The sequence below is a fragment of the Protopterus annectens genome, chromosome 12.part0 (assembly GCF_019279795.1).
Source record: "Protopterus annectens isolate FY-2018-M chromosome 12.part0, PAN1.0, whole genome shotgun sequence".
In the NCBI taxonomy this organism is placed as follows: Eukaryota; Metazoa; Chordata; order Ceratodontiformes; family Protopteridae; genus Protopterus; species Protopterus annectens.
The window spans coordinates 1,333,543,266-1,333,566,430 of NC_056746.1; the positions used below are offsets into that span (position 1 = coordinate 1,333,543,266).

The window sequence follows — 23,165 nt, forward strand, 5'->3', positions numbered from 1 at the left end:
TATACCAATAACTTGCCTACCGATGATGTATAAATTATATACTGGAATTGATGCTGACAGACTTTATAGTCATTTAGAAGAAAATTCAATCATGGAAATAGAACAAAAGGGTAATAAAAGAAAGTCATATGGAACAAAGGATCATCTGTTGCTAAATAAATAAAAGAATGGAGAACTGTAAAAAGGGAAGTATTTCATAGTATCCCACATTCATGGATAAAAGAATGCTTAAAAATATGTAACTTACACCCTACACTGATCGATTAAATTACAGTGACCATGAAACAGTGGCAAACCACTTTGCAATTAAGCCATGATAAAAGACAAATTATTATTCCAGGGATAAAAATTCAAAGGGGTATTCCAGGGTGACTCTCTGTCACTGCTGCTATCCTGTTTTGCCCTTAGCCCTCTAAGCTGTCTACTTAACAGATTAGGCCAAGGCTATAATTTGGCTCAGAGAAAACAACAACATGTAAAGATCTCACATCTTCTCTTTGTCAATGATTTAAAATTGTATAGCTCATCAGATGAGGAACTGAAAGCACAACTGCAGGTTGTCAAAACTTTTTCAGATGATATAAGAATGTCATTTAGTCTTGATAAATGTGCAAAAGCAACCTTTAAAGCAGGAAAACTGCATCACCAGGAAAACATCACTTTAGGACAAGAATGTGATGTAAAAGAACTTGAGCAAGAGGGAGTGTATAACTATTTGGGAAATGATGAAGGATCAGCAATAAAATATGAAATAATGTGAATAAAACATAGTAAGGAATATTTTAGAAGACTTAAATTAATACTGAAAATAGCACTGACATCTAGGAACAAAGTTCAAGCTATAAACCAATTTGCTCTTCCTGTCCTAACGTACAGTTTTGGAGTGACTGACTGGCCCCAAAAGGTGTTGGATAGATTAGACAGGAAAACAAGAACGGTGCTTCATGCTCATCAAATGATTTATAAAAATCAATGCATACCAACATTATATATTTCCCATTATGAAGAAGGTATGGGCCTCCTCAAAATTGATTGCATGTATAGTGAGACTGCATACATATCTGCTGACCTCATAATACCCAAACATAGTGAAAGTTTTGAAACATGAGGAGAATAACTCTTCCCAGCTTAGTTTAGCAGAAGCATATTGGCATCAAGTGGGAATGGAAATCAAATCAGAAGTAGATAAAAATCTGGAAGCAACTGAATGTGCCAAAAAAAGAATATAGGCGAAGGATCAGATGAGAAGGTAAGAAATGTGGAAAATGAATAAATATAGTTGCAAGTATAGAAAACTCTTGGAACAACCTCATGTTGATTAGGATCGAACACAGGAAAGTATAAAGGAGAGGTGAATTTAAACCAAAAGACAAAAGGTTAATATTGGTGGCCCAAGATAGTGGGCTATGTACACATTGGTTTACAAAGTCCACTGAACATGTGGAAGAAACAGACAAATGTAGGTTTTGTAAAATTGGAAACCGTTGCACACCTCGTTGCTGGTTGTGATATACTAATGTCAGAAGGACTGTATACTGAAAGGCATAATAATGTGGCAAGACTGTTGCACTGGGGATTGTGCAAACATTATAACATTGAAGTAACTGAGAAAACTGGAAACATGATCCACAAAGCATCATAGAAAATGATGACGTTTATATCACATGGGATCACCCACTATCAACAGTTAAAAAAACAGATGCGAGAAAAGCAGATATAGTAGTCCATGAAAAGAAAACAAAACTAGCTTTGATCGTTAAAATGGCTACATCCGGTGCTACAGTGTCTTAGGTACAGAGACACACACATTCATAAAATACCAGGATCTGCAGGCAGAAATGAGTGCATTGTGGAAGGATACCCAGACAGTTCCAATAGCAGAAGGAACAATGGGTCTTATAAACAATAATTTACAATTGTGCTTCAATGCGTTACTGGTGCGTGTAACATCATAAGAGTTGCAGTAGGAGTCATTACTGGGAACATTGCAGGTGCTGCAAAGAGCACTTCTGGCTAACATCAAAGACTGAAACTATACTAATTTCATGAACTTTAATCATACTTTGACTTAGGAAAGTGGTGCATTCCCATCATGGTATTAGAAACCCAAAAGACTTGGAGAAATTAAAAAAAGAAAGAGACACGACACTACTGATAGCCTGGTAAAACCAATCCATTCCAACCATGTGGGGTATTACCAAAAACAAGTCAAGACCTTCACAGCTATGGTAATAAACATACAGTTCTCACAGTATATGGTGTTGGACATTGGACAATTTCAGTAAAAATCCCTTGAAACCCGTAACACGTCTGGGTTTTCCTTAAAAAAATTCCCTGTGAATCAACAGAGCCAAAGGGTCAGTTCTGAATTGTACAGAAGTTTGTCATTCTTGTCTTTCTGTGCTTTGGAATAACACAAATGGCTGGTATGACTGACTGGTCAACTCTGCCTCTCAGACCCTAGGAGTTAATAAATATATTTCTGTTAATAGTGCCTTATAATTAAAGGCATTAAATCTGTAATTTATTGTCTACAATTGACTATTTATTAATTGTTTTTTTTTACTATGTTTGAATTTTAATGTCACCAAAATGTTTCTTATATGTTTTGAACTTTAGCCAGTAAACTCTGATATTTTTTGATGTGACTGCCTCTTTAAGAATGACTTGAGGAGGTTTTCATTTGTCATGTGACTTAATTTATTATGATTATACTCATTATTTAAACTAAAATGGAGTCAATGTATGTAGTTCTGATGTTCTTAGAGTAGGACAAAAGCACTTAACTCTTGTGATTTATTTATTTGCAATAAATTTCCTCTGAATGCGAATTTGGATTGGCTCTTGGAAGGCACAACAACAGTGCATTTTTTTTTTTGGGATTGTTTGATTGGGCTGTGATACATTTTTTTTTTATATCTGGTTAAAAAATACTAATAAGTAATAAAACTTTTATAAGCAAGGGACCACTACAGGAAAGTGTTGATAAAAATCATACTTGATGTAGCAAGTTGCTTGATGTAGCAAGTTGCTTGTCACCAAACATCAAGAAATACAACATTGTCAAATACTTAGAAATGGATGGTGGTTTTGATTACAGAAAGGGTGGAAACTACTAGCGATAGATGTCCGTCTAGATTTAGCAAAGCTGTAGTGGACAAAATCTCTACTTTGACCAGAATGCAGCTACAGTGGCTTTAGAGCCTTCTGGGCTTACCTGTATTATACTAAAAGTAATGTTTACTTGAAACAGGTTGCAGTCCAGACTCCTTCCCTCTGGGATTAAAGGAACCTCAGACCGGTGCTCATAACGGACACTATCAAGAGGCAGCGACCTATCCTGTGTATATAAAGTGAGCAGCTGTAAAACTCAAGCAAAGTCCCTTTCCAGACTCCTTCCCTCTGGGATTAAAGGAACCTCAGACCGGTGCCCATAACGGACACTATCAAGAGGCAGCGACCTATCCTGTGTATATAAGTATGTTATGATTCCTAGCTAGAGCAGACTTACTCTATTTGTGTACCTCGGGTTAAGCAACCCTCCAGCACCTCCTGCAGCCTACTTATTCCCCCTTCCACATTAGATACCTCCATCTTAACTCTATCTTTATCTACCTCTACTATCCTTAATTGTTAGCATACTTCTCTCCTTCCCCCCTCCCCCTCTCGTACCTAGTCCCCTGCTATACGGCCTGTTCCTGTAATCATACTTCTTCCACATAGGGGCACCTCCATCATAGTTCTCCTGTGTTCTCCTTTTTCTTCCACCCTGCTTATCTTCTGCCTTCATTACACTTTCTTATCGTAAGCTTTCTTCCTGACCTGCTTTTTTTTTCTTTTTTTTTAAAATAATCTCTTCTACCTTACCTGTTTTCCTCTCACTTTATATCCTCTACATTCTTACCTGTACTCATTACAGAAATTACTTATCATTTTCTTTCTCTAACTCACTGTCTTACCTGTTTTTCTCCCTATCTCTGATTGTTTCCTGCTGAACTTCTCTCTATTGTGACTACTGCACCTCCCCTATCACACACGCAGTTCACTTTGCCAATAACCAGTTACTCTCTATCACGTCAACACCTCCCTATGGCTTACTTTCAGGGTTACTCCCCCATCTCCCTCCTCTGTACCCACCCATAGCTTATAAATACAACCCCCTGCCCCTTTACGCCATCTTTCTTCCCCTTCTTTCTTTGGCTGTTGGGCGTCTGGAGACAGGAGCTTACCTTGGGACTGTGAGTACTCGAATGTATTTGCTGTATATTGCTATTTGCTAAGTCTTGTGTCATTTCATAATGGTATCTAACCTAACAGTCCTACATGCTATGTACACTGAATGTATTTTTTACCTGTTTAGATATTGATAGTCTGCTTTTATTATTATCTCCTGTAAACGCTACTTCCTGGTCGCCTACCTTACAACAAATATCATTGCTCTTGTGTTTACTGAGAGCGCGTTTGCTTAACAGGTAAAAGCTAACTTAAACTGTTTTAGCTTATTAATGGGCCTCAATGGATAAGTGTTAATGCGACTCACATGTACGGCTTATGGTTAGGCCTCTGTTAATTCTTATGAAGGTTCCTTTTGCCACTCGCATTTAACCCTGTTCCTTCTGTTTCAAGGCCTGCACGTGTATTTGCAATAGGTTTTGATTGTTTTTTTTCTGCTGGTCAGCGTATTCACCTGGGCTTGTTGTATAATGTATATAGGACCCATTTGCAGCAACTATATGTCCTTGTAAATTGTTCACTATGTGCTAATTAGCTTATCCTCATACAACTCTGTTCTTACCATAAATTCATTTATCTGACACAATACTGTGCTTAATGTTGCCAGCTAACTCTTTCGCTATGTACAACTGTTTTTAGCGTGCACGTTGGCGTGCTACCTCTCTAAGTCTTACATCTAGAGTGAAACGCTTTTCAAAGGCCAACTCAGTCTGTTACTCTACTGTAAGTCATCAGCTGTTGTATCTGCTTAGCGTGCACGCTGGTGTCCAACTCTCTATGTCATTCCGACTAGAGTATAGCGACACTGTAAGGCTCACTCAGCCTGGTACACTGCTGTAATCTACTCAACGTCGCTGAATGCTAACTTGACTTTGCTCTACCTAGCGGGACTGCGACGTCCTATACTATATATTGCACTGTTGAAATTCAGCATGCTGGCCTGAAACACCTGCTAAACCCCTTCTATACACTCTGTCTGTCCACCGAACAGTAGTTAAACCTTTTAGGACATCACTAGCTGTAATACTTTTCCCTACCAGACCTATCACAGAGGCCACAGATTTCTGCTGTAACTCCCATTAACTGGAGTCAGGCGTCTGCATCTCTGGGCCCCAAGTGGACACCGGACTGTTTTCACTGCATAGTAGCTTCACCTTGGAATTATGAGATAACTGGGACTCCAGATTACAGGCCAAGGTAGAGTAGGCGTGGAGGCAAGTACTTCCTTTCCCAACCTGGTTTACCTGATTAGAACTCCTTTATCTCTGGGCCCCTACTGCTACCGAGACTAAGTTTACTGTAAGGCAACTTTACAAAGGAATTCCCTGATGAATGGGAAGGCCAGGTCTCACTAACTGATAACATTTATTGTTAGTATTTATTTTAGAATACATTCATCCTGAACCCTTTGCCTGAATATTATCTTGTCAGAAAGTGTTGCTCATGTAAAGGTTTTACTTGTTTTTGCTGTATACTATATGCTTAAATTTGTTGATGTGATCTTCCTCCAATGTTTATTGCTCTGCACCTAGTAATTTTAGTGATACTGTTTTTGTTTAATTGCTTATCCACTGCTACTACTTTCTGCTACTAGCTACTTAGCTCTTTTCACTCACTATCTCTCTCCTTCCTTTACCTTATAACAGAGTGAGCAGCTGTAAAACTCAAGCAAAGTCCCTTTCCAGACTCCTTCCCTCTGGGATTAAAGGAACCTCAGACCGGTGCCCATAACGGACACTATCAAGAGGCAGCGACCTATCCTGTGTATATAAGTATGTTATGTTTCCTAGCTAGAGCAGACTTACTCTATTTGTGTACCTCGGGTTAAGCAACCCTCCAGCACCTCCTGCAGCCTACTTATTCCCCCTTCCACATTAGATACCTCCATCTTAACTCTATCTTTATCTACCTCTACTATCCTTAATTGTTAGCATACTTCTCTCCTTCCCCCCTCCCCCTCTCGTACCTAGTCCCCTGCTATACGGCCTGTTCCTGTAATCATACTTCTTCCACACAGGGGCACCTCCATCATAGTTCTCCTGTGTTCTCCTTTTTCTTCCACCCTGCTTATCTTCTGCCTTCATTACACTTTCTTATCGTAAGCTTTCTTCCTGACCTGCTTTTTTTTTTCTTTTTTTTTAAAATAATCTCTTCTACCTTACCTGTTTTCCTCTCACTTTATATCCTCTACATTCTTACCTGTACTCATTACAGAAATTACTTATCATTTTCTTTCTCTAACTCACTGTCTTACCTGTTTTTCTCCCTATCTCTGATTGTTTCCTGCTGAACTTCTCTCTCTTGTGTCTACCCGCTCCGTTCGCCCTGCGGGCTCACTCCGCTCCCCACCCTACCCCCAATTCCCACCCACCCCCAGGGGTCCTACCTTTATACTTGCTTAGACACTCCCCCTACTAATTAACCACTTATCTCTCTCCCTGCACACACCACCTATTTCACACCATACTATTAATCCTACAACCACACCCTCTCTCCACACATTTATCTTACTGCCTCACCTTACTCTACTGTTCTCACCACACAGTCCTATACTTACTAAGCTCATCTCTATAGGAGCATGCCTTCAAACCTTAACTCAATCTATTCATTTCTGCTTCTTAACATCCTTCTCTACTACTATACTCTTACCTCCTATGAATATCCTATCCTTAGCCAACCTCCTGTAATAGCCAAACACACCACATCTACACTTCCTCTACCTGACCAAATACATATTAATATACTATCAAGCTGTCCCTACCTTCCCCCTCTCTACCACAAAATACACCACTACAGATTCCTAACCTCTAAACGATTTTATCTAACACCCTGCAAAAACCTAAAAGTATTTCAAGTCCCACAAACACTTTTATTGATATATGGTGACATCCACCCCAACCCTGGCCCCAATACTCTCATAAGCCATACCCCATCAAACCTAACTTCTAACTGTTCTAGCTCACCTTTCTCCTCTGACTCCCTCTGTATTGCTCACCTAAATATTCGTAGCATCAACAATAAAATCACACAACTCCATGCCTTAATAGATTTCTATGCCTTTGATATTCTCTGTCTCACTGAAACTTGGCTTAAACCTAGTACCAAAGACAACGAATTTACTCCCCCAGGTTATAGCACCTTAAGGCAAGATCGTCTTAAAAAAAAGGGCGGGGGAGTAGCCCTTTTATACAAATCCCAACTACAGGTAGCCTTAATTGACTCCTTGCCCCCCTCCCCAGCCAATGCTGAAATACTTTGTGCCAAACTCCAAGTTAATAAAACCAAGGCTATTTATATCATATGTTCTTACATCCCTCCAGGCAAGAACATTAACACACTAGAAAATATCCTAGGCTGGGTCTCCAGTAGCTTTCCCCAAGAAACCATAATCTTAGGAGACTTCAATATTGACTGGAACTCCTGCATATCTCCCAAACCCTCCATTCACATTAATCTCTTCAACTTTCAGCAAACCATTAACTCCCCTACTAGAATACACAAATCAACCCACAAACAAACCACTCTAGATTGGATACTAGTGAACAACAATCCCCTCTCCTATAAAACAGGAATACTCCCTGACAATATCAGTGACCATCTCCTGACCTATATCACTAAACAAAAATACTACAATCCCAAGCAAGCTACCTATCGTACCATACGCAACAAAACAGATTTTAACCTAGCATCCTTTCAAAACAAACTCAAAGAATATGACTGGTCAACTCTAAAACACCTCCCAATAGACGAAGCAGTAACCCACTTCAACAATACCTTCCTTCAAATTCTTGACCATCATGCCCCACCCCGCTTAATTAGACTAAGCTCCAAGGCTGCCCCATGGCTCTCCAAAACTACTAAGCAAAATATGCGCGCTAGAAATAAATTATGGACTAAATGGAGGTCCACAAAAAACCCTACCGACCACCAAAACTTCAAACACCTCAGAAACACAACAAAGAAACTTATCTATCTGGATAAAAAAAACTATCACTTTAAATATCAACAAAACCAAAACCCCAAACAATTTTGGTCAGGAATAAACAAACTACTCCATCCAGGGAACACCAAAACTCCTACCCCAGCTAGCCTAGCCCAAACCCAACCTGACATAATAGCCAACACCTTCAATGACTTCTTCTCTCAAACAGTCGCCTCCCTGGCAAACACCATGTCTCCCCCCCTATCCCTCCAAATAACCCCTACCCAAAACAGCACTCCCATGCTAAAGTTTAATACTGTCTCCACAACCTTTATACGTAAACTACTATCTAAACTCAAACCCTGCACCCCTTATGCCGACAAGCTACCAGCTGAATATCTTCAACTAGCTGCAACCGAACTAGCCTACCCGGTCTCCATCTTAATAAACAGAACTATAACTGAGTCCAAAATCCCTTCTTGTTGGAAAATCTCCCATATCATTCCACTCCATAAAGGAGGTAACTCTAATGAACTCTCCAATTTTCGACCTATTGCCCTTCTATCTCCTCTATCCAAAATAATGGAACGCTGCATACACCATCAACTCTTACATCATCTCTTGAATAACAACTTGCTTGTAGACTCACAACATGGTTTCAGGCCCTACCACAGTACCTCTACTGCCCTTCTCTCCTTCACTGACATAATCAACAAAAATCGCAACAACAACCTGTTCTCCTCTGCACTATTCTTAGACCTCTCGAAAGCATTCGATATGGTCAACCATCAACTTCTCCTCCACACTTTACAAACCCTGTCACTTGACTCACTAGCACTACAGTGGTTTGACTCCTATTTGACAAACAGAAAACAAGCAGTCCTTTGGGACAGCCATCTATCCTCTCAACTCCCAGTGACTATAGGCGTCCCACAAGGGTCCATCCTAGGTCCCCTACTTTTCTCTATATTCATAAATAACCTGCCTACTTCCCTCCCTACATCCACTTGTATACAGTATGCTGACGATTCTACTCTCATCTGCTCTGCTCCATCCCCAGTTGAACTCCACTCCTCTACCCAATTGGTTTTCACAGCTGCAGAAAAATGGTTTAAACATATCTGTCTCCTCCTAAATCCCAAAAAAAACAAACTTCTACTTTTCACCCCAACCCTAAAATCCACCCCTATCACTTTTTCCATTGTGTCCTGCAATGGCACTATCATTAAACCTGACGATTCCACAAAACTGCTAGGTGTTACCATAGACAATCAGCTAAACTTTGACCATCACATTGATTTAACTATCAAGACAGTAAATAAAAAGATAGGTGCCCTCTACAGACTCAAACCCTTTCTTACTGCCACATCCCGAGTATCCCTTGCTCAAACTCACCTCATCTCTACACTACTGTATGCCTCTCCTTCCTTTATCAACATTTCTAAAGCTAACCTTCAGAAACTTAATCTAGCCTACCATAGTATTGCCAGATTTGCAACTGGCTCTCCTTTCCATACTCACCACTGTCTTAACTTAAAGAAACTCAACTGGCTAGAACTTCCAAACCTAATACTCCTACAGCAACTAGTCATGACTTTTAAAATTCTACATTACCCCTCCAACACACCCATACTGAACAACCTAATCACACCTTATAAAAATCTTAGTACACTTCGCTCAGCCAACAAGCTCCTAGTAACTACACTCAAATCTCATAATAAAGCAGGTGACTCCTTATTTGCAAATACTGTCGGATCATGTTGGAATAAACTTCCCACTGAACTGACCTCCCTAAGCTCATGTTACCTTTTCAAAAAACAGATTAGAAATCATTTACAAAATCACTGGCTATGCCCATGCTCCAATCCTGACTGATAACTGCTATACTACCTGCTTTCATAGCTAACACTGTATATTATATATAGTATCTCTCTCTTTGACAATGTTTGTTTCTTTCTTTTTTAGTATGACAGTGGAGCTTTCCTCCTTAACCCTTTGCAGAAAATAGACACTTATCTGGCCTGACTATATCAGCAATACTATATATTCATTTGTACTTCGCTTTTTTTTTTGCAGTCAATGTTTTCAATGTTTTCATTGTTTTATTGTTTGAGTGTTTACTTGATTTAGTGTTTTAGTTTCTTTAAACTGTATAATTAGTATTATAGCGGAGCTTTTCTCCTCGGGCCTCTGCTGAAAATGGACATGTATCCAGCCAGACTAGCCCGGTTAACAAATGTAAAATAAATAATAAAATAAATAAATACTTTGCTTTTTGTTTAATATTAATTATCAAGTCAGTGAATATGATGCCACCTTCTGTGACTTCGCAATTAAACAGATAACTCAGTTAGAAATGGACCAAAGATTCCTAATAAAGCAAATCCACAGGTTAGAAAACAAAACACATGCAGATAGATCAGAGGAATTGTCACTTTTTCGGTTATATAGAGACCTGAAGGGCAGTCTCTCTTTTGCCTTCAAGACATTACATGACCCAGTCCTATCTGAAAATCTGGATCAGCAGCAGGTAATATACAATAAAAATCGTAGTGCAGGTTATCTTTTTATTAAACATCAGCATCAACAGTACTGGAAAAAAGGAACCACATACATTTACATACTGGCATCTCAGACTTAAGAACAAATTTTCTAGCATTAAAGAAAAGAGAGTCAATCTACACCATTTTAGAAGGAAACTTGACAAGCATGACTACTAGGAAAGTCGCACACAGTGAGAAATGGCAGCCAAGATGCCTGAACATGCCATGAGTTTGATAACATCCGTGTGTGTGTGTGTGTGTGTGTGTGTGTGCGTGTGTGTTGTTTGTCTCTATGTATGCAAGTGTAAATGTATACATAGGCATACTTATTATCAATGGATTCCATAACTGAACAGCAACCTGGAGCTACAGTTTTGAGGAAATGAACGTACATTTCACATAATAGGGGAAGAAAGCTATACAGTTGCAATTTAATGTGTTGGCAAAATAGTGGTTATTGATCAACACCTATTTCTGATCTTATCTGAGATTCTGGATCTTCTTCCACATCAGTTCAGCTAACCCAGATAAGCTACATTTTTACATGTAGGTAAACTGAAGCCCTCACTGTATGACTAATTTCATGTGTATTATAATTTGTTATGAACTTTATTGCCTCATATATGTACTGTGTGACTCAAATATATCAGAAAAAAAGAATTATGTGTTTAGGGGCTTTGTGTTGCAAATGTCATGCAAATGTAACTTTTGTCTTGTGTCTTTACAGTGCGTGGCAAAGGTAGACCCCATCACTTTCGAATATTTACCTGCCCGAATGGAGATCTTTCCCTCAACAAAGAAAATAAATTTTCCAATATCTTCGACTTGATCAACTATTACAGACAGGATTCAAAATTCCAGTACCCTCTACAGCATCACTGCATCCAGGAGGTCTGTCCCAGTAATAACCCTCTTTATGATGATGTAGGATAAGGTAGTCCAGTTAACAGTCAATAAGGTTCTCTGTACATGATTTCTCCTTACATCCTCGACACGTATCACAGCAAGTTGAAGACAGAAGGATTCTTCTATACAAAACTTAGATTACTGGGTTCAGTTATTGCACTAACTATTGAAATTATTTAAGCTTTCTGTAATTATAATACTTATATATTTTAAAGTGGACAATGATTAAAACCAGGGCATGGAGTTACTGAGTGTTAATCAGTATCCTAAGTGATGTGAAGGCATTATTGCATGGACATTTTTTCACACAGCTGGACTACTGATTAGTCCTTGTTTCACCATGTCCTGCCATAAGATATTTGTTGCTGAATAAGCATTTTCTAGACTTTAGTACGTTGTAATACATAGAAAAACAATGGTAAACCCTGAATGAAGTACTGAATCTGCTGCTGTTTGTTTCTAATAGCTTACATTTATCTGGGCTCTATTTGTAAAGATTAGTTTCTGAGAGGTGAGCTATACAGTTACAGGGCTAACTGCTAACTCTCAGATTTACTCGACTTGCATTGTGCAGCAGCACCGATCTATATCACTGTAGAAATACTGTACCTCTCCTTAAATACTGTACCCCTCCTTAAATACTGTACCTCTCCTTTGAGGGAATTTAAGGCTATATATGACTGTATTCAAGAGCATCTTTGAAGCTTCACATAAGTGCAACTTGGACATAGGATATTGACCTGAGGGAGACTCTACCTACATTCCCAGATCACATACCCACATCAGTACTCCCCCTCCAGTCTCCCGAAAACAACTCTTCAAAGCACCTTTCAAGGCCAAAAACAAAGCTTCTATGGGACCAGACAACATAACAAGCCACCAGCAGGTCAGCCTGAAATAAGACATGTCAAACTACCTACAGAGCCTATACAATATCAGCCTCCAAAATAAGCTTTTGGCCATATGAATGGAGGACAGTAACAGTAATCCCCCTGCACAAAGGTGGAGCGTCAATGGACCCAGGGAATTATAAGTGTGAGCAGCCTGCTCTGTAAGGCTGTGGAGAGGATCATTATGGAAACAATAAAGACAACAGTAACCTAGAAACACTTGATATTTTGTCAAGTGCAGATCCTGTCTGGTTGACCTCTTCAAAAAGGTTACTGAAGCAAAGGCTAAGGGAAAATCATTATCCACTACATATCTAGATCTTGCAAAAGTGTTCACCACCATACCACACTCCGGTATTGCTAATAAGCTGTCCCAGCTAGATGTTAATATCTATGTAACTCACTGTATAGCAAATTAATTCACAAATAAAACCCAGGAAATCAGGGTAGAGGGCTTTACCTCCTGCAGAATACCTGCACTAGTGGTGTACCCCAAGGGTCAGTGCTTGGGACTCTCCTCTTTAAGATTTACTTTTTGAAAGTCAAAGCTAATGAAAGAGTTTATGGCTGACTAAGTTTGCAGATGACTGTAAACTTGGTGGCATCATAAACTCTCCAGGTGGCACTAAGACCCACCAAGAGAGCCTTTGCCAAACAAATAGCTGGTGTAATAACCATCAAGTAAAACTAAATGCCAAAAAATGTATAATAGTCTCCTTTGACAAGCATGATATCCCCTGAAACTATCGCATTGACAACACACCCCTGAAAATCAATGCACACGTTAGGGACCTCAGAACCTATGTGGTCAACAAACTGTCTTTTGATCACCATGTATCCATTACTGTAAGAAAGTTATTTTTCATTGCAAAGCTTTTTAGTAAGGGTATGATGTCTAGGACAAAGGGTGTGATCATTCCAATGTATCTGGCACTTATTAAACCAATCATTAAATATAATGCCCCCTTCAGTATGTATATGTCCAAAGACTTAACACCGTTTGAATGACTGCAACACCTTCTCACAGAGACAATCAAGGGTTAAATCACACAAACTACACACGTGTTCCTTCTCCTCTGTATCACGCAGGCCACTGAGATTAATCGCAGCTTCACAGACAAAAGCACTAATAACATGTACAATACCATAGTCTCAATATGCAGTTCATTACTAGAGTATGTAACTGTGGTCGATCAACCACCCTGGTAACATCGCACCCCAGAGGGAGGAGCCCGCCAGACAGCACCAAAATCGGATACCCAATAAGCAATGGTGTGGTACAAATCGTAAATATATCCACAAAAATATATACTGCAGTCACCACAATACAACCCCAAATAACAGCACCAAAAGGGAGGTACAAAAATAATAAAGTAGGAGGAGCTGATAATATGCATAAAAAAAGACATGGGGTGAAAAAAGTGAAAGTGCCAACAAACATTCTATAAATGGTCTGCTGCTGTAAAAGTATGTACTACTTTAAGGTATACTTCCAAACCCAAGGGTACCTTAGCAATCTACTTCCCAAATGTCTGTAAAACAAGCTCTTGTGGCCAATCTGCAAGCTCCAAAGCTGGTCCACATGCCAATAATACCAATAATAAAAACAGCCAATGCCTATGCTTACCTAACAATAGTATGTAAACACACAGGGTTGCCCTGGTAAGCAGAAGTGCAAAAAGAAAGAAGAAACTTAGGAAGGATCCCTAACTAGATGCTAGTGGTGGAAGTGTAAATAATCCAGACCTCAGCTCAATGCCATGTAGGCATGTGCAAATGATTTTCATACTGTGAACCAATGGTCTGCCAAAACATGACAAAAGAACTTGGTTTAAGACTTAAAGTCCACCTCAAATTAGAATAAAGCTGGGACACCTAAAATGATTGTACTGACAAAAAACTTCCAAAATTTCTAAATAACTGCCTAACAAATCAACAAATGGCACCCCTCAATAAAATGTTTTCAGAAGCCACCTAGTTGTGAAAATCTTTTCCCTTTAATGTAATAGCCAAAACCACCTTATAAAAAAGTATCTCAGCTGAAGGTTGTAGAGTAAGTACACCCAACACAAAATCAAGATCAAAATAATCCAAAGGAGCCTATGCTGTCTGTACTCAAAAAGGCTGAACTTCCTTAAGAGGCAAACAAACAAAGCGGGCTTAGTAAAACAAAAATGGGTCAAGCAAAAAACCCCAAGCAAAATTGCATGTTCATCTATGCAAGAGGTGCCATGTCTCGGTCCAATAAGCTGCTTAAACAATTAAAATTCCTGTTTCCTTCGCAGGCCTCGAATCTCAAGCATAAAGGAAAGTTAAATGTGTTGAAAACCCTAAGATTTTTTGACAAATGTGCTTGAAACTAGAAAGTGGAAAGAGAGCCCTCGCCATTGTAGGCTTGCCAGAACATCTTTATGGAAGAACACCAAAACACAGCCAAATTTATTGTACAACAGTAGAGAAACATCTTCTTGATTTTGAGTAGACACTCCAATCACAAAAGAAAACAAATGAAAAATCAGACATTCTTCTTGATGGACACACAGACTTTGCCAAGATGTTTTAGGAAGGAAGATTGCGAAAAACAAAATGAAGCTGAAGCCTTCTGATGGAGAAATCCGAATATGCCCCCTTGTAGATGAGAAAGTAATACCTTTGACCCTTGAGGAAGCAGAGACCTTCCAAGGAGATGAATATTTTTCCAACTGAAAAAGACTGGAATGCCACTTTCCATCTACCTGGAGCTAATCTCTTACCTACTTTCATACCTTGGAGAACCTTTAGAGTTAAAAAGCATAGTGCCTGTCCTGTCTGAAACTTAGTAGACAAGAAAGACTTTTATATGAAGATCCAGAAAATACTTTGGGGACCTTACGATTAGTTCGGAAGTTGACAGATCCAAGTTGTTCTGGTGGAATGGAGAAACCAATTTTTTAAAGTTCCAGTCTGAACGACCAACAGAATCTTTCAGATCTGATTTGCCTGCCCCCATAGACTGATAAGGATCTCTGAAATCTGTTGTTGCCTTAATTACCAGATAAGGTTTTCTGCCTTCCAGCAAGGAATCACACCTGCAATGACTGCAGCGCCACTTGCCAAGTCAGAGCATCCTCATTTGTTGATGTTATGAATGACAGTTGTGATGTTGCTCTGCAGTGGTTTGCCCTAAGAATGTGTTGTCTGTGCTGAATGAGATGACAGCCTGCAAGTCCGAGGCTCCTCAGGTTTGAATCCATCTTTGTGTTGATATCACAGAATGTATCTTTCAGGGGGGACATCTTCTCTGAGTCTACCACAAGATGTGATATCGCAAGGTGTATTATTCTGATGCTCTATGTTGGCAATTGGGACCTGCTGTGTCCAGACTCCCTGGATGTCCTTGCCTCACATCTACGCTTAAAATCACCCCAGGCAAGGAATTAGGCACAATAGGAATCCCTTGAAACAAAGTGTGTCCCTGATGTTTCCCACGTAATTGGATTTTTAGAGTGTCCAGTTTTTGTGACAGTTTCTCCAGTTTGTCCGGGTTACCAAGGGCATGCTCCATGCCAAGGGACTGTTCACAGGAAGCACCACATGGCTGAAGAGGTTCCTATCTAGTGCTTGATGCAGACTCTGTGCAGAGTCAGTTGTTGTTTGTAATTCTGCAGACCCTGGCTGCTGTCAGAAGGTGTCTTTTGTCTAGAGAGGGTTGACAGTGTCTCAGCCCTGGAGCTCACATGTCTTTGAATGCCTCTCACTGAAGTACTGAGCATCTATTTCGGTTTACCCACATTTTGTGGACTTTCATGAAAGTAGATGACAGGCAAGAGAGTCATGCAGAGAATCTATAAGATGAAGATAAGCCTTGAAAGCGCAGATACTTTCTGCAGAATAGCCTGATACTCTAGGTATGCAGTAGATTCTGAGAGGGGCAAGCAAGGAACTGGATATGAAAAATAGCAAGAGGACCGCCATGAGATACTCAAATAACATGAAGGATCTCGGGAAGCAACAGATGTTTGCGAAAGTGAGAATGCAATCCCCTGTTGGTGAAAGCGTCCCAGCAAGAGTAAAATGGAACAGGTGAAATAGCCTCTGTAACCATAACTGTTCCAGGATGGTCATGTGGGAGTCTGGGTCTGGAGAATGAAATGGTACTTCCCGTGTTCCCCTTCTTTTGTGGAGAGGAAGAATAAAAGAAACCCAGAAGGCTGCCTCACGGACTGAAGGAAAATGCAAAATCTTTCTTATCTGTGATAGAAAACTGATCATTCCTTCCCGAGGTTTGTGGAGGGAGCCTTTTCTTTGAGTGGGGAGGAAATTCTAAAGGAGTGAAATACTTTTGTGAGGAGGGAAATCCATTCAAGGGTGGTGAGGGCTTGGTGAAATCCCCGAGCTGCTGGAAAAGAGAAATCCCCCAAGCCAAAGCTTGCGAGACGAGTGCTGCTGAAATATCTTAGGATGGAAATGCTTCGCTGCTGAAAGGTTCCCCCCTGCCCCTAGATCAGCAGTAGTGAAAGGTGCATTGTCTCTAATCTGACCCTTCAGACCCTGTGCCCACCCCCTACCACATCCTCGGATCTGTCTACCTGGGAAACAGGCAGCCCAGTCTCTAGCCTTAGCAGGTCAATCCACTAACCCCTTAGCAGGCAGACAGGACTAAAAAACTCTTGAACAGACTGTACTTATGTCATCCTCCTCCATTTTCTTTAAAACTGCTTCCACAGGCAGCAAAATCCACACAACCATGCATGTCATCTAAGCTCAAATCTATCTTCAACCACATGCCCATTAGAGCTTGAACAGCATCAAACTACTCTGCAAGAGATGAGGAGCAGTCAGAAGCGCTAGACATTAACTGAAACTGCTCACAAAAGTAGATCAACAACACATTACACTAAAGAACAGACACCACATGAGACCACATTCAACAATTTCAGCAATTCTACCACCTTCAATAATAATCCACCTGAATTTGATATTGTATTGTGAGAGGAGAGATGTTGTACTTTCAAATATATCTACCAACAACCCTTTGCCCTCATGGCTAGAGTGGAAAAAAGACTTTCTTACCCCACCTATCCAAGCCCTTGCCCTTTCTTCAGAGGGTACAGGATTTTTTTTAACAAAAGACCTGGGACTTCCACCCCTGAGAATTGAGCTCGTGGCAATCTGGGAGTTTTAGAAACTGACCCTTTAAGACCTTTCCCCTATAATACCCTATCAGGCTTAACAGCCGCAGCAAGAAATCAGGGTTCAGGGTTCAGAAGAAGGCCTCTCAAAAACATCCCTCACAGGAGCACAAGGAGGAGGGGAAAAAAAGCCTGGGAGCAAGGCAAAAGCAAAGGGCTCAAGCCCTTTTGGTGCTCCCAGAGTCAGAGTGATCATCTGAAAAAAGGCCTAAGTCAGTGGAAAAGAGTCTCTGAAAAGGAAAAATCCTCAGGAGGAGAAGCTGAAGGAGTGGAATCATCCCATCAGAACTCCAAGAATCACTCTAAAGTCTGCACTCTCTTCCAGATATCATTGAAAACTCTGAAAGAAAGGCAAAACTATCAAACTCCTGTTCACCCTAATCCTCCTGGGAGGCAGGGTCATCAAATCAGAGTAATCAAATCTTCATCAATTTAAGCATATGTAAGCATGGGACAACTAGGGTACAGTTGGGAGAGGCTGAACCCTACAGAAGCCGCTGAACTTGGCCTTCCTCTGGAGAAGGAAGGGGAGGGGCCAGCCAGAAGAGAGGGCTGGCCTGAGGAAGAGGGGAGAGCCCCTGAGCCCGGCAGCCCCCTGGCCCTGCACAGCCCGTAACAGCATCTGTAACAGTAAAGTATCTGCCCTAGACTCCATAGAGACTCCTGAAACTCCCCTGACTCCCCCTGAGCCTTCTAAACGACCGACTCACCGACACTTCGGTTCCTCACCCCTTTGCGCTCTGTTTGTCCTAGCGCCGGCTGCTTTGAGGCGGCGAGATCCGGCGCAGCGCGCTTCCAACACTAACCAGAAACAATCAACACTTCCTCTTAATAGTGCGCCTTATTAAATCTAGGCACAAAATTAGCAAACGCAACGCCGGGCGGCAGGCCTAAACAAGGCATACACACAAAGGTATACACAATGTATGATAATCCCTATGTTCCCGCCTCCCACAGGAAATACAGTTATTTTTTTTTCATCCATTAATAATATACTGAGGAAAAAAAAACCAAAATGTTTAAAAAACAAGTTACTACTAACTCTGTCTTCTCGGTCCTGAAACTCTGGTTGGAAAAAATCTCAACGAATAACCACTCGCAAAAATTGCTTCTGCATGCACATGTCGCGGCAAAAAAAGAGGAAAAGAAATGTCGATCCATTAGTACCCTACCCTGGCCGGCAGCGTAGGTCTAGTCTAGATGACCGCGCACACTCTCTCTCTCTCTCTATGCGGGCCATACTGGGACGCGGACTATACCCAATAGTCAGGACTGCAGCAAGGGAAGACGAAGAACATCCTCAACAGACCCGATCATCTCCATTCAACTCACATTCACAACTCCAGTGGTGGCATAAAAAATAATATTAAAATAGTCCATAAGAGTGAGACAAGGCAAATAGGCAGTTGCTGTATAAATCCAATCACCATAAAACTCAAAGGTAATGCAGCCTTTATTAAACGTTAGTGCTTTCTCAGTAAAAAATGTTGCTTCTTCAGATGTTACACCTCAGCTAACACAACCAAGACACTTTATTTTATTTTTTTTATTTTACATTTGTAAACCGGGAAAATCCAATTGGACTGGGTCCATTTTCAGTGTAACAATGGTGTAATAATACAAAATACAAAAAAAAAACATATTTTCAAAGTATAATACAAAGGCTGAGATGCATAACAATAGTTGCTATGAGAGGACAAATCAAAAATTACATAGTAAGTTAAAAAGAAATATAGATAGATGCATAGCTCTGAAGCAGGATTACTTGCTAGTTGTAAATAAGTCAAGGCCTGTATTGTGAGTTATTTAAATTGTAGTCAAAGAAGGAATGTGACAGGATGTTAACTTATACATGGGCAGATCCAGGTTTTCATAAGATGTGATTTAAGTAATTTTTTTGAATTGTGTAAGATTTGTGGAGGATGTTATGGGGGGGGGGTTATTCCGGGTTTTAGCTACGCTATGAGAGTAGAGAGATTTTTCTGCAGTGTTGTTTGCCCTGGTGGTACAGAGAAGAGATTTAGTGGTAGAATGGAGGGGACGACTGGTAGAGTAGTGGGAGAGCAGCTGTTTTAGTGCTGGCATTTTTTCAGGGTAAGTCAGGATATTAAATGCAGTAGTTAGTTGTTGGTAGTTGAATAATTGGGGTAATTCTAGCCATTTAATATTTCTTTTTACCTGGCAGTGATGGGTTTTGAAGGTAGAATTGTTGGCAAATTTAGCAGTTTTGTTGTAACATGATTCAATTTTGTCAAATCAGTTTTTCTAATATGGGTTAATATTGGGGGCCCATACATACATGTGGACAGAAGGTGAGTTTGGGCTAAAGTGATTCTTGCTTTATCGGTGAGAAAATTCTTGTGTCTATAGAATGTACCCACTTTTTGTGAACCTTTTGGATAGTTTGAGCTATGTGAATATCAAAGTAGAGATGTTTGTTTGGGGGAAAGTAGATTATGCATGTTCAAGTATTGCGTGACTTGAGAACGAATACATTTCTCGTGGACCTTGGATAATGGGGGGAGTGTGGCTATTGGACAGTAGTTGAAGTAATCATAGGAATGGCCACGTTTATGTAGGCGTATGATGTAGGATATTTTCCATATTTGAGGGATATAGGCTTCTTGAATGGACTGATTGATAAGGACTGAGACTGGCTAGGCTAGGGAGTCAGCTGTCATTTTTAAAAAGCTAGAAGGTATACCGTCAGCAGCTAGAGTTGTAGGTTTCAAGTTTAGGAGGAGTTTTTTAATTTTAGCTGTTGGAACATGTGAAAGAGTGAGGGAGGGTATATTATTTGGTGTTATGGTAGAGTTACTTGGAGAGTTCTCATTTTTAGTTGTAGATGAGGGATTAGTCTTGGACAGCTGGATGGACAGTGTCCGGATTGAGTTTATAAAGTGCTAATTAAATTGGGAGGCGATGTCATTCTTATTATTTGGGGAGGTGGGGGCAGGGGTTATTTTTTTTACCAGGTTTTAAGAGGGAGTTGATAGTGTGCCAGAATTTTTTTTTTGGGGGGGGGGTTGTGTGTTTGTTTTTGAGATTTAAGAAGTAGTTTTGTTTACCTAGTTTGGTTTGTTTTTTGGCTAGATTCCCAAGTTGTTTATAGTTTTGCATGGCTTGGTTGGAACTGTCTTGTTTCCAAGTTTAATAGGCCTTATCTCTAGATTTTAGTAGGGCTCTTGTGCCCCTACTTAGCCATGGGGCGTAATTTGCCTTGGCTCTTATTTTCCTAAGAGGTGCGATTGAATTGAGAACATTGATAAATATGTTGTTGAAGTAGTGAACTGCTTGGTCTAGTCCTAAGGTTAGTAGAGGTTTCCAATTGCATTGTTTTAAGATGCCATTTAGGTCCTGTTGGTTTAAATTGTGGTCATCTCTGATCTGTCTATAGATGATGGGTTTTGAGGTAATGGTACATTTCCTTAGAAGGAAAGTGGGGTGATGGTCACTTAGTCCATCTGGGAGACATCCTGTCTGGTAGTTCACTTATATACGAACATCAAATGGCACTTATCCAGTAGTAAGCTTTTTCCAATTAAACAATTAAGACTTGCTCTCATAAGCTTCAAGACACATGACTGGCAGGTTAGTATTTATTCATAAACTGACAGGGTTGGTATTCATTCCATGGACTGGCAGGTTAGTATTTATTCATAAACTGACAGGGTTGGTATTCATTCCATGGACTGGTAGGTTAGTATTTATTCATAAACTGACAGGGTTGGTATTCATTCCATGGACTGGCAGGTTAGTATTTATTCATAAACTGACAGGGTTGGTATTCATTCCATGGGCTGGCAGGTTAGTATTTATTCATAAACTGACAGGGTTGGTATTCATTCCATGGACTGGCAGGTTAGTATTTATTCATAAACTGACAGGGTTGGTATTCATTCCATGGACTGGCAGGTTAGTATTTATTCATAAACTGACAGGGTTGGTATTCATTCCATGGACTGGCAGGTTAGTATTTATTCATAAACTGACAGGGTTGGTATTCATTCCATGGACTGGCAGGTTAGTATTTATTCATAAACTGACAGGGTTGGTATTCATTCCATGGACTGGCAGGTTAGTATTTATTCATAAACTGACAGGGTTGGTATTCATTCCATGCACTGGTAGGTTAGTATTTATTCATAAACTGACAGGGTTGGTATTCATTCCATGCACTGGTAGGTTAGTATTTATTCATAAACTGACAGGGTTGGTATTCATTCCATTAACTGGCAGGTTAGTATTTATTAAATAAGCCGCAAGTGTTAGTATCCATGCCACGCATTATCAGTATTCATTCCATGCATTGTCAAGGTGAGTATTAATATTCATGCCATGCACTGTTAGCGATAAAATTTATTCCATTAAATTTACAGGTTTGGCATTCATTCTATGCACTGCCTGTTAGAATTCATTTCATGCACTATCGGGGTAATTTGTTTCACTCATTTTCAGGATTAGTATTCATTCCATGTTCATTTAGGGTCAATATTCATTCCAGACACTGTCAGAGTTAGTATTCACTCCATGTTCTTGCAGATTTAGCATTCATTCCTCGCAATGCCAGGATTAGTAGTTATTCAATGCTCATTCCGGCTTAGTATTTATTCTACAGACTCTCAGGTTTAGTATACATTCCACTTATGTCAAGATTAGTATTCATTCCACGCACTGTTGGGTTTAGTATTCATTCCATACTCCATCAAGATTATTATTCATATTCAGTACTATCAGAGTTAGTATTCATTCTGTGTGCATAGGTGTTAGTATTTGTTCTACGCATTGTTAGGGTTAATATTAATTTCTTGCACTGTCAGGGTTAGTATTCACTACATGCCCTGGCAGAGTTAGCATTCATTCCTCACAGTGTCAGGATTAGTAGTCATTCCATGCTTATTCAGGGTTAGGATTCATTCCATGCTTATTCAGCGTTAGGATTCATTCCATGCACTGTCAGGGTTGGTATTCATTCCATACATTGTCAAGGTGAATATTCATTCCTTGGACTGTCAGAGTTAGTATTCATTCTATGCATTGTAAGGGTTATTATTCATTTCACAAACTATCAGGGTTAACATTCATTCCACTCACTGTCACGTTAATGTTTATTCTACTCACTGACATGGTTATTATTACTTCCACCCAGTCAGGATTGGTATTCATTCCATACATTTTCAGAGTTAATATTTATTCCATAAACTGTCAGGGTTCATAGTCATTCCACACTATCAGAGTTTGTATTTATTCCATGCACTGACAGGATTGGGTCTATATTACATTATCGACCGCTTAGAAAAGTGAACGATGGTTTATCGACCCCATGTAAGTGAAAGCTGACAAACACGAACCCTTAGAGCAGCAATTTTTTTTCCAAAAACACAAACATAACAAAGTGGGGGGCTTCACCGCCCACACCCCCCTACTTAAATATACCAACTCTGAGATCGCACTACTGTGACAAAAATGGAAAAGTAATGGATGCGGCCAACCGATTTCT

General features: G+C 40.0%; 1 protein-coding gene across 1 annotated transcript in view; it reads left to right on the forward strand.

Annotated features, from left to right (window-relative positions):
• LOC122817180 (tyrosine-protein kinase Srms-like) overlaps positions 1-23,165 on the forward strand; it is a 711,881-nt gene that overhangs the window by 319,889 nt on the left and 368,827 nt on the right. The window contains exon 3 of the mRNA XM_044090394.1: positions 11,426-11,589. Within this exon, the coding sequence (XP_043946329.1) occupies positions 11,426-11,589 (164 nt within the window). The remainder of the gene's footprint in view (positions 1-11,425; positions 11,590-23,165) is intronic.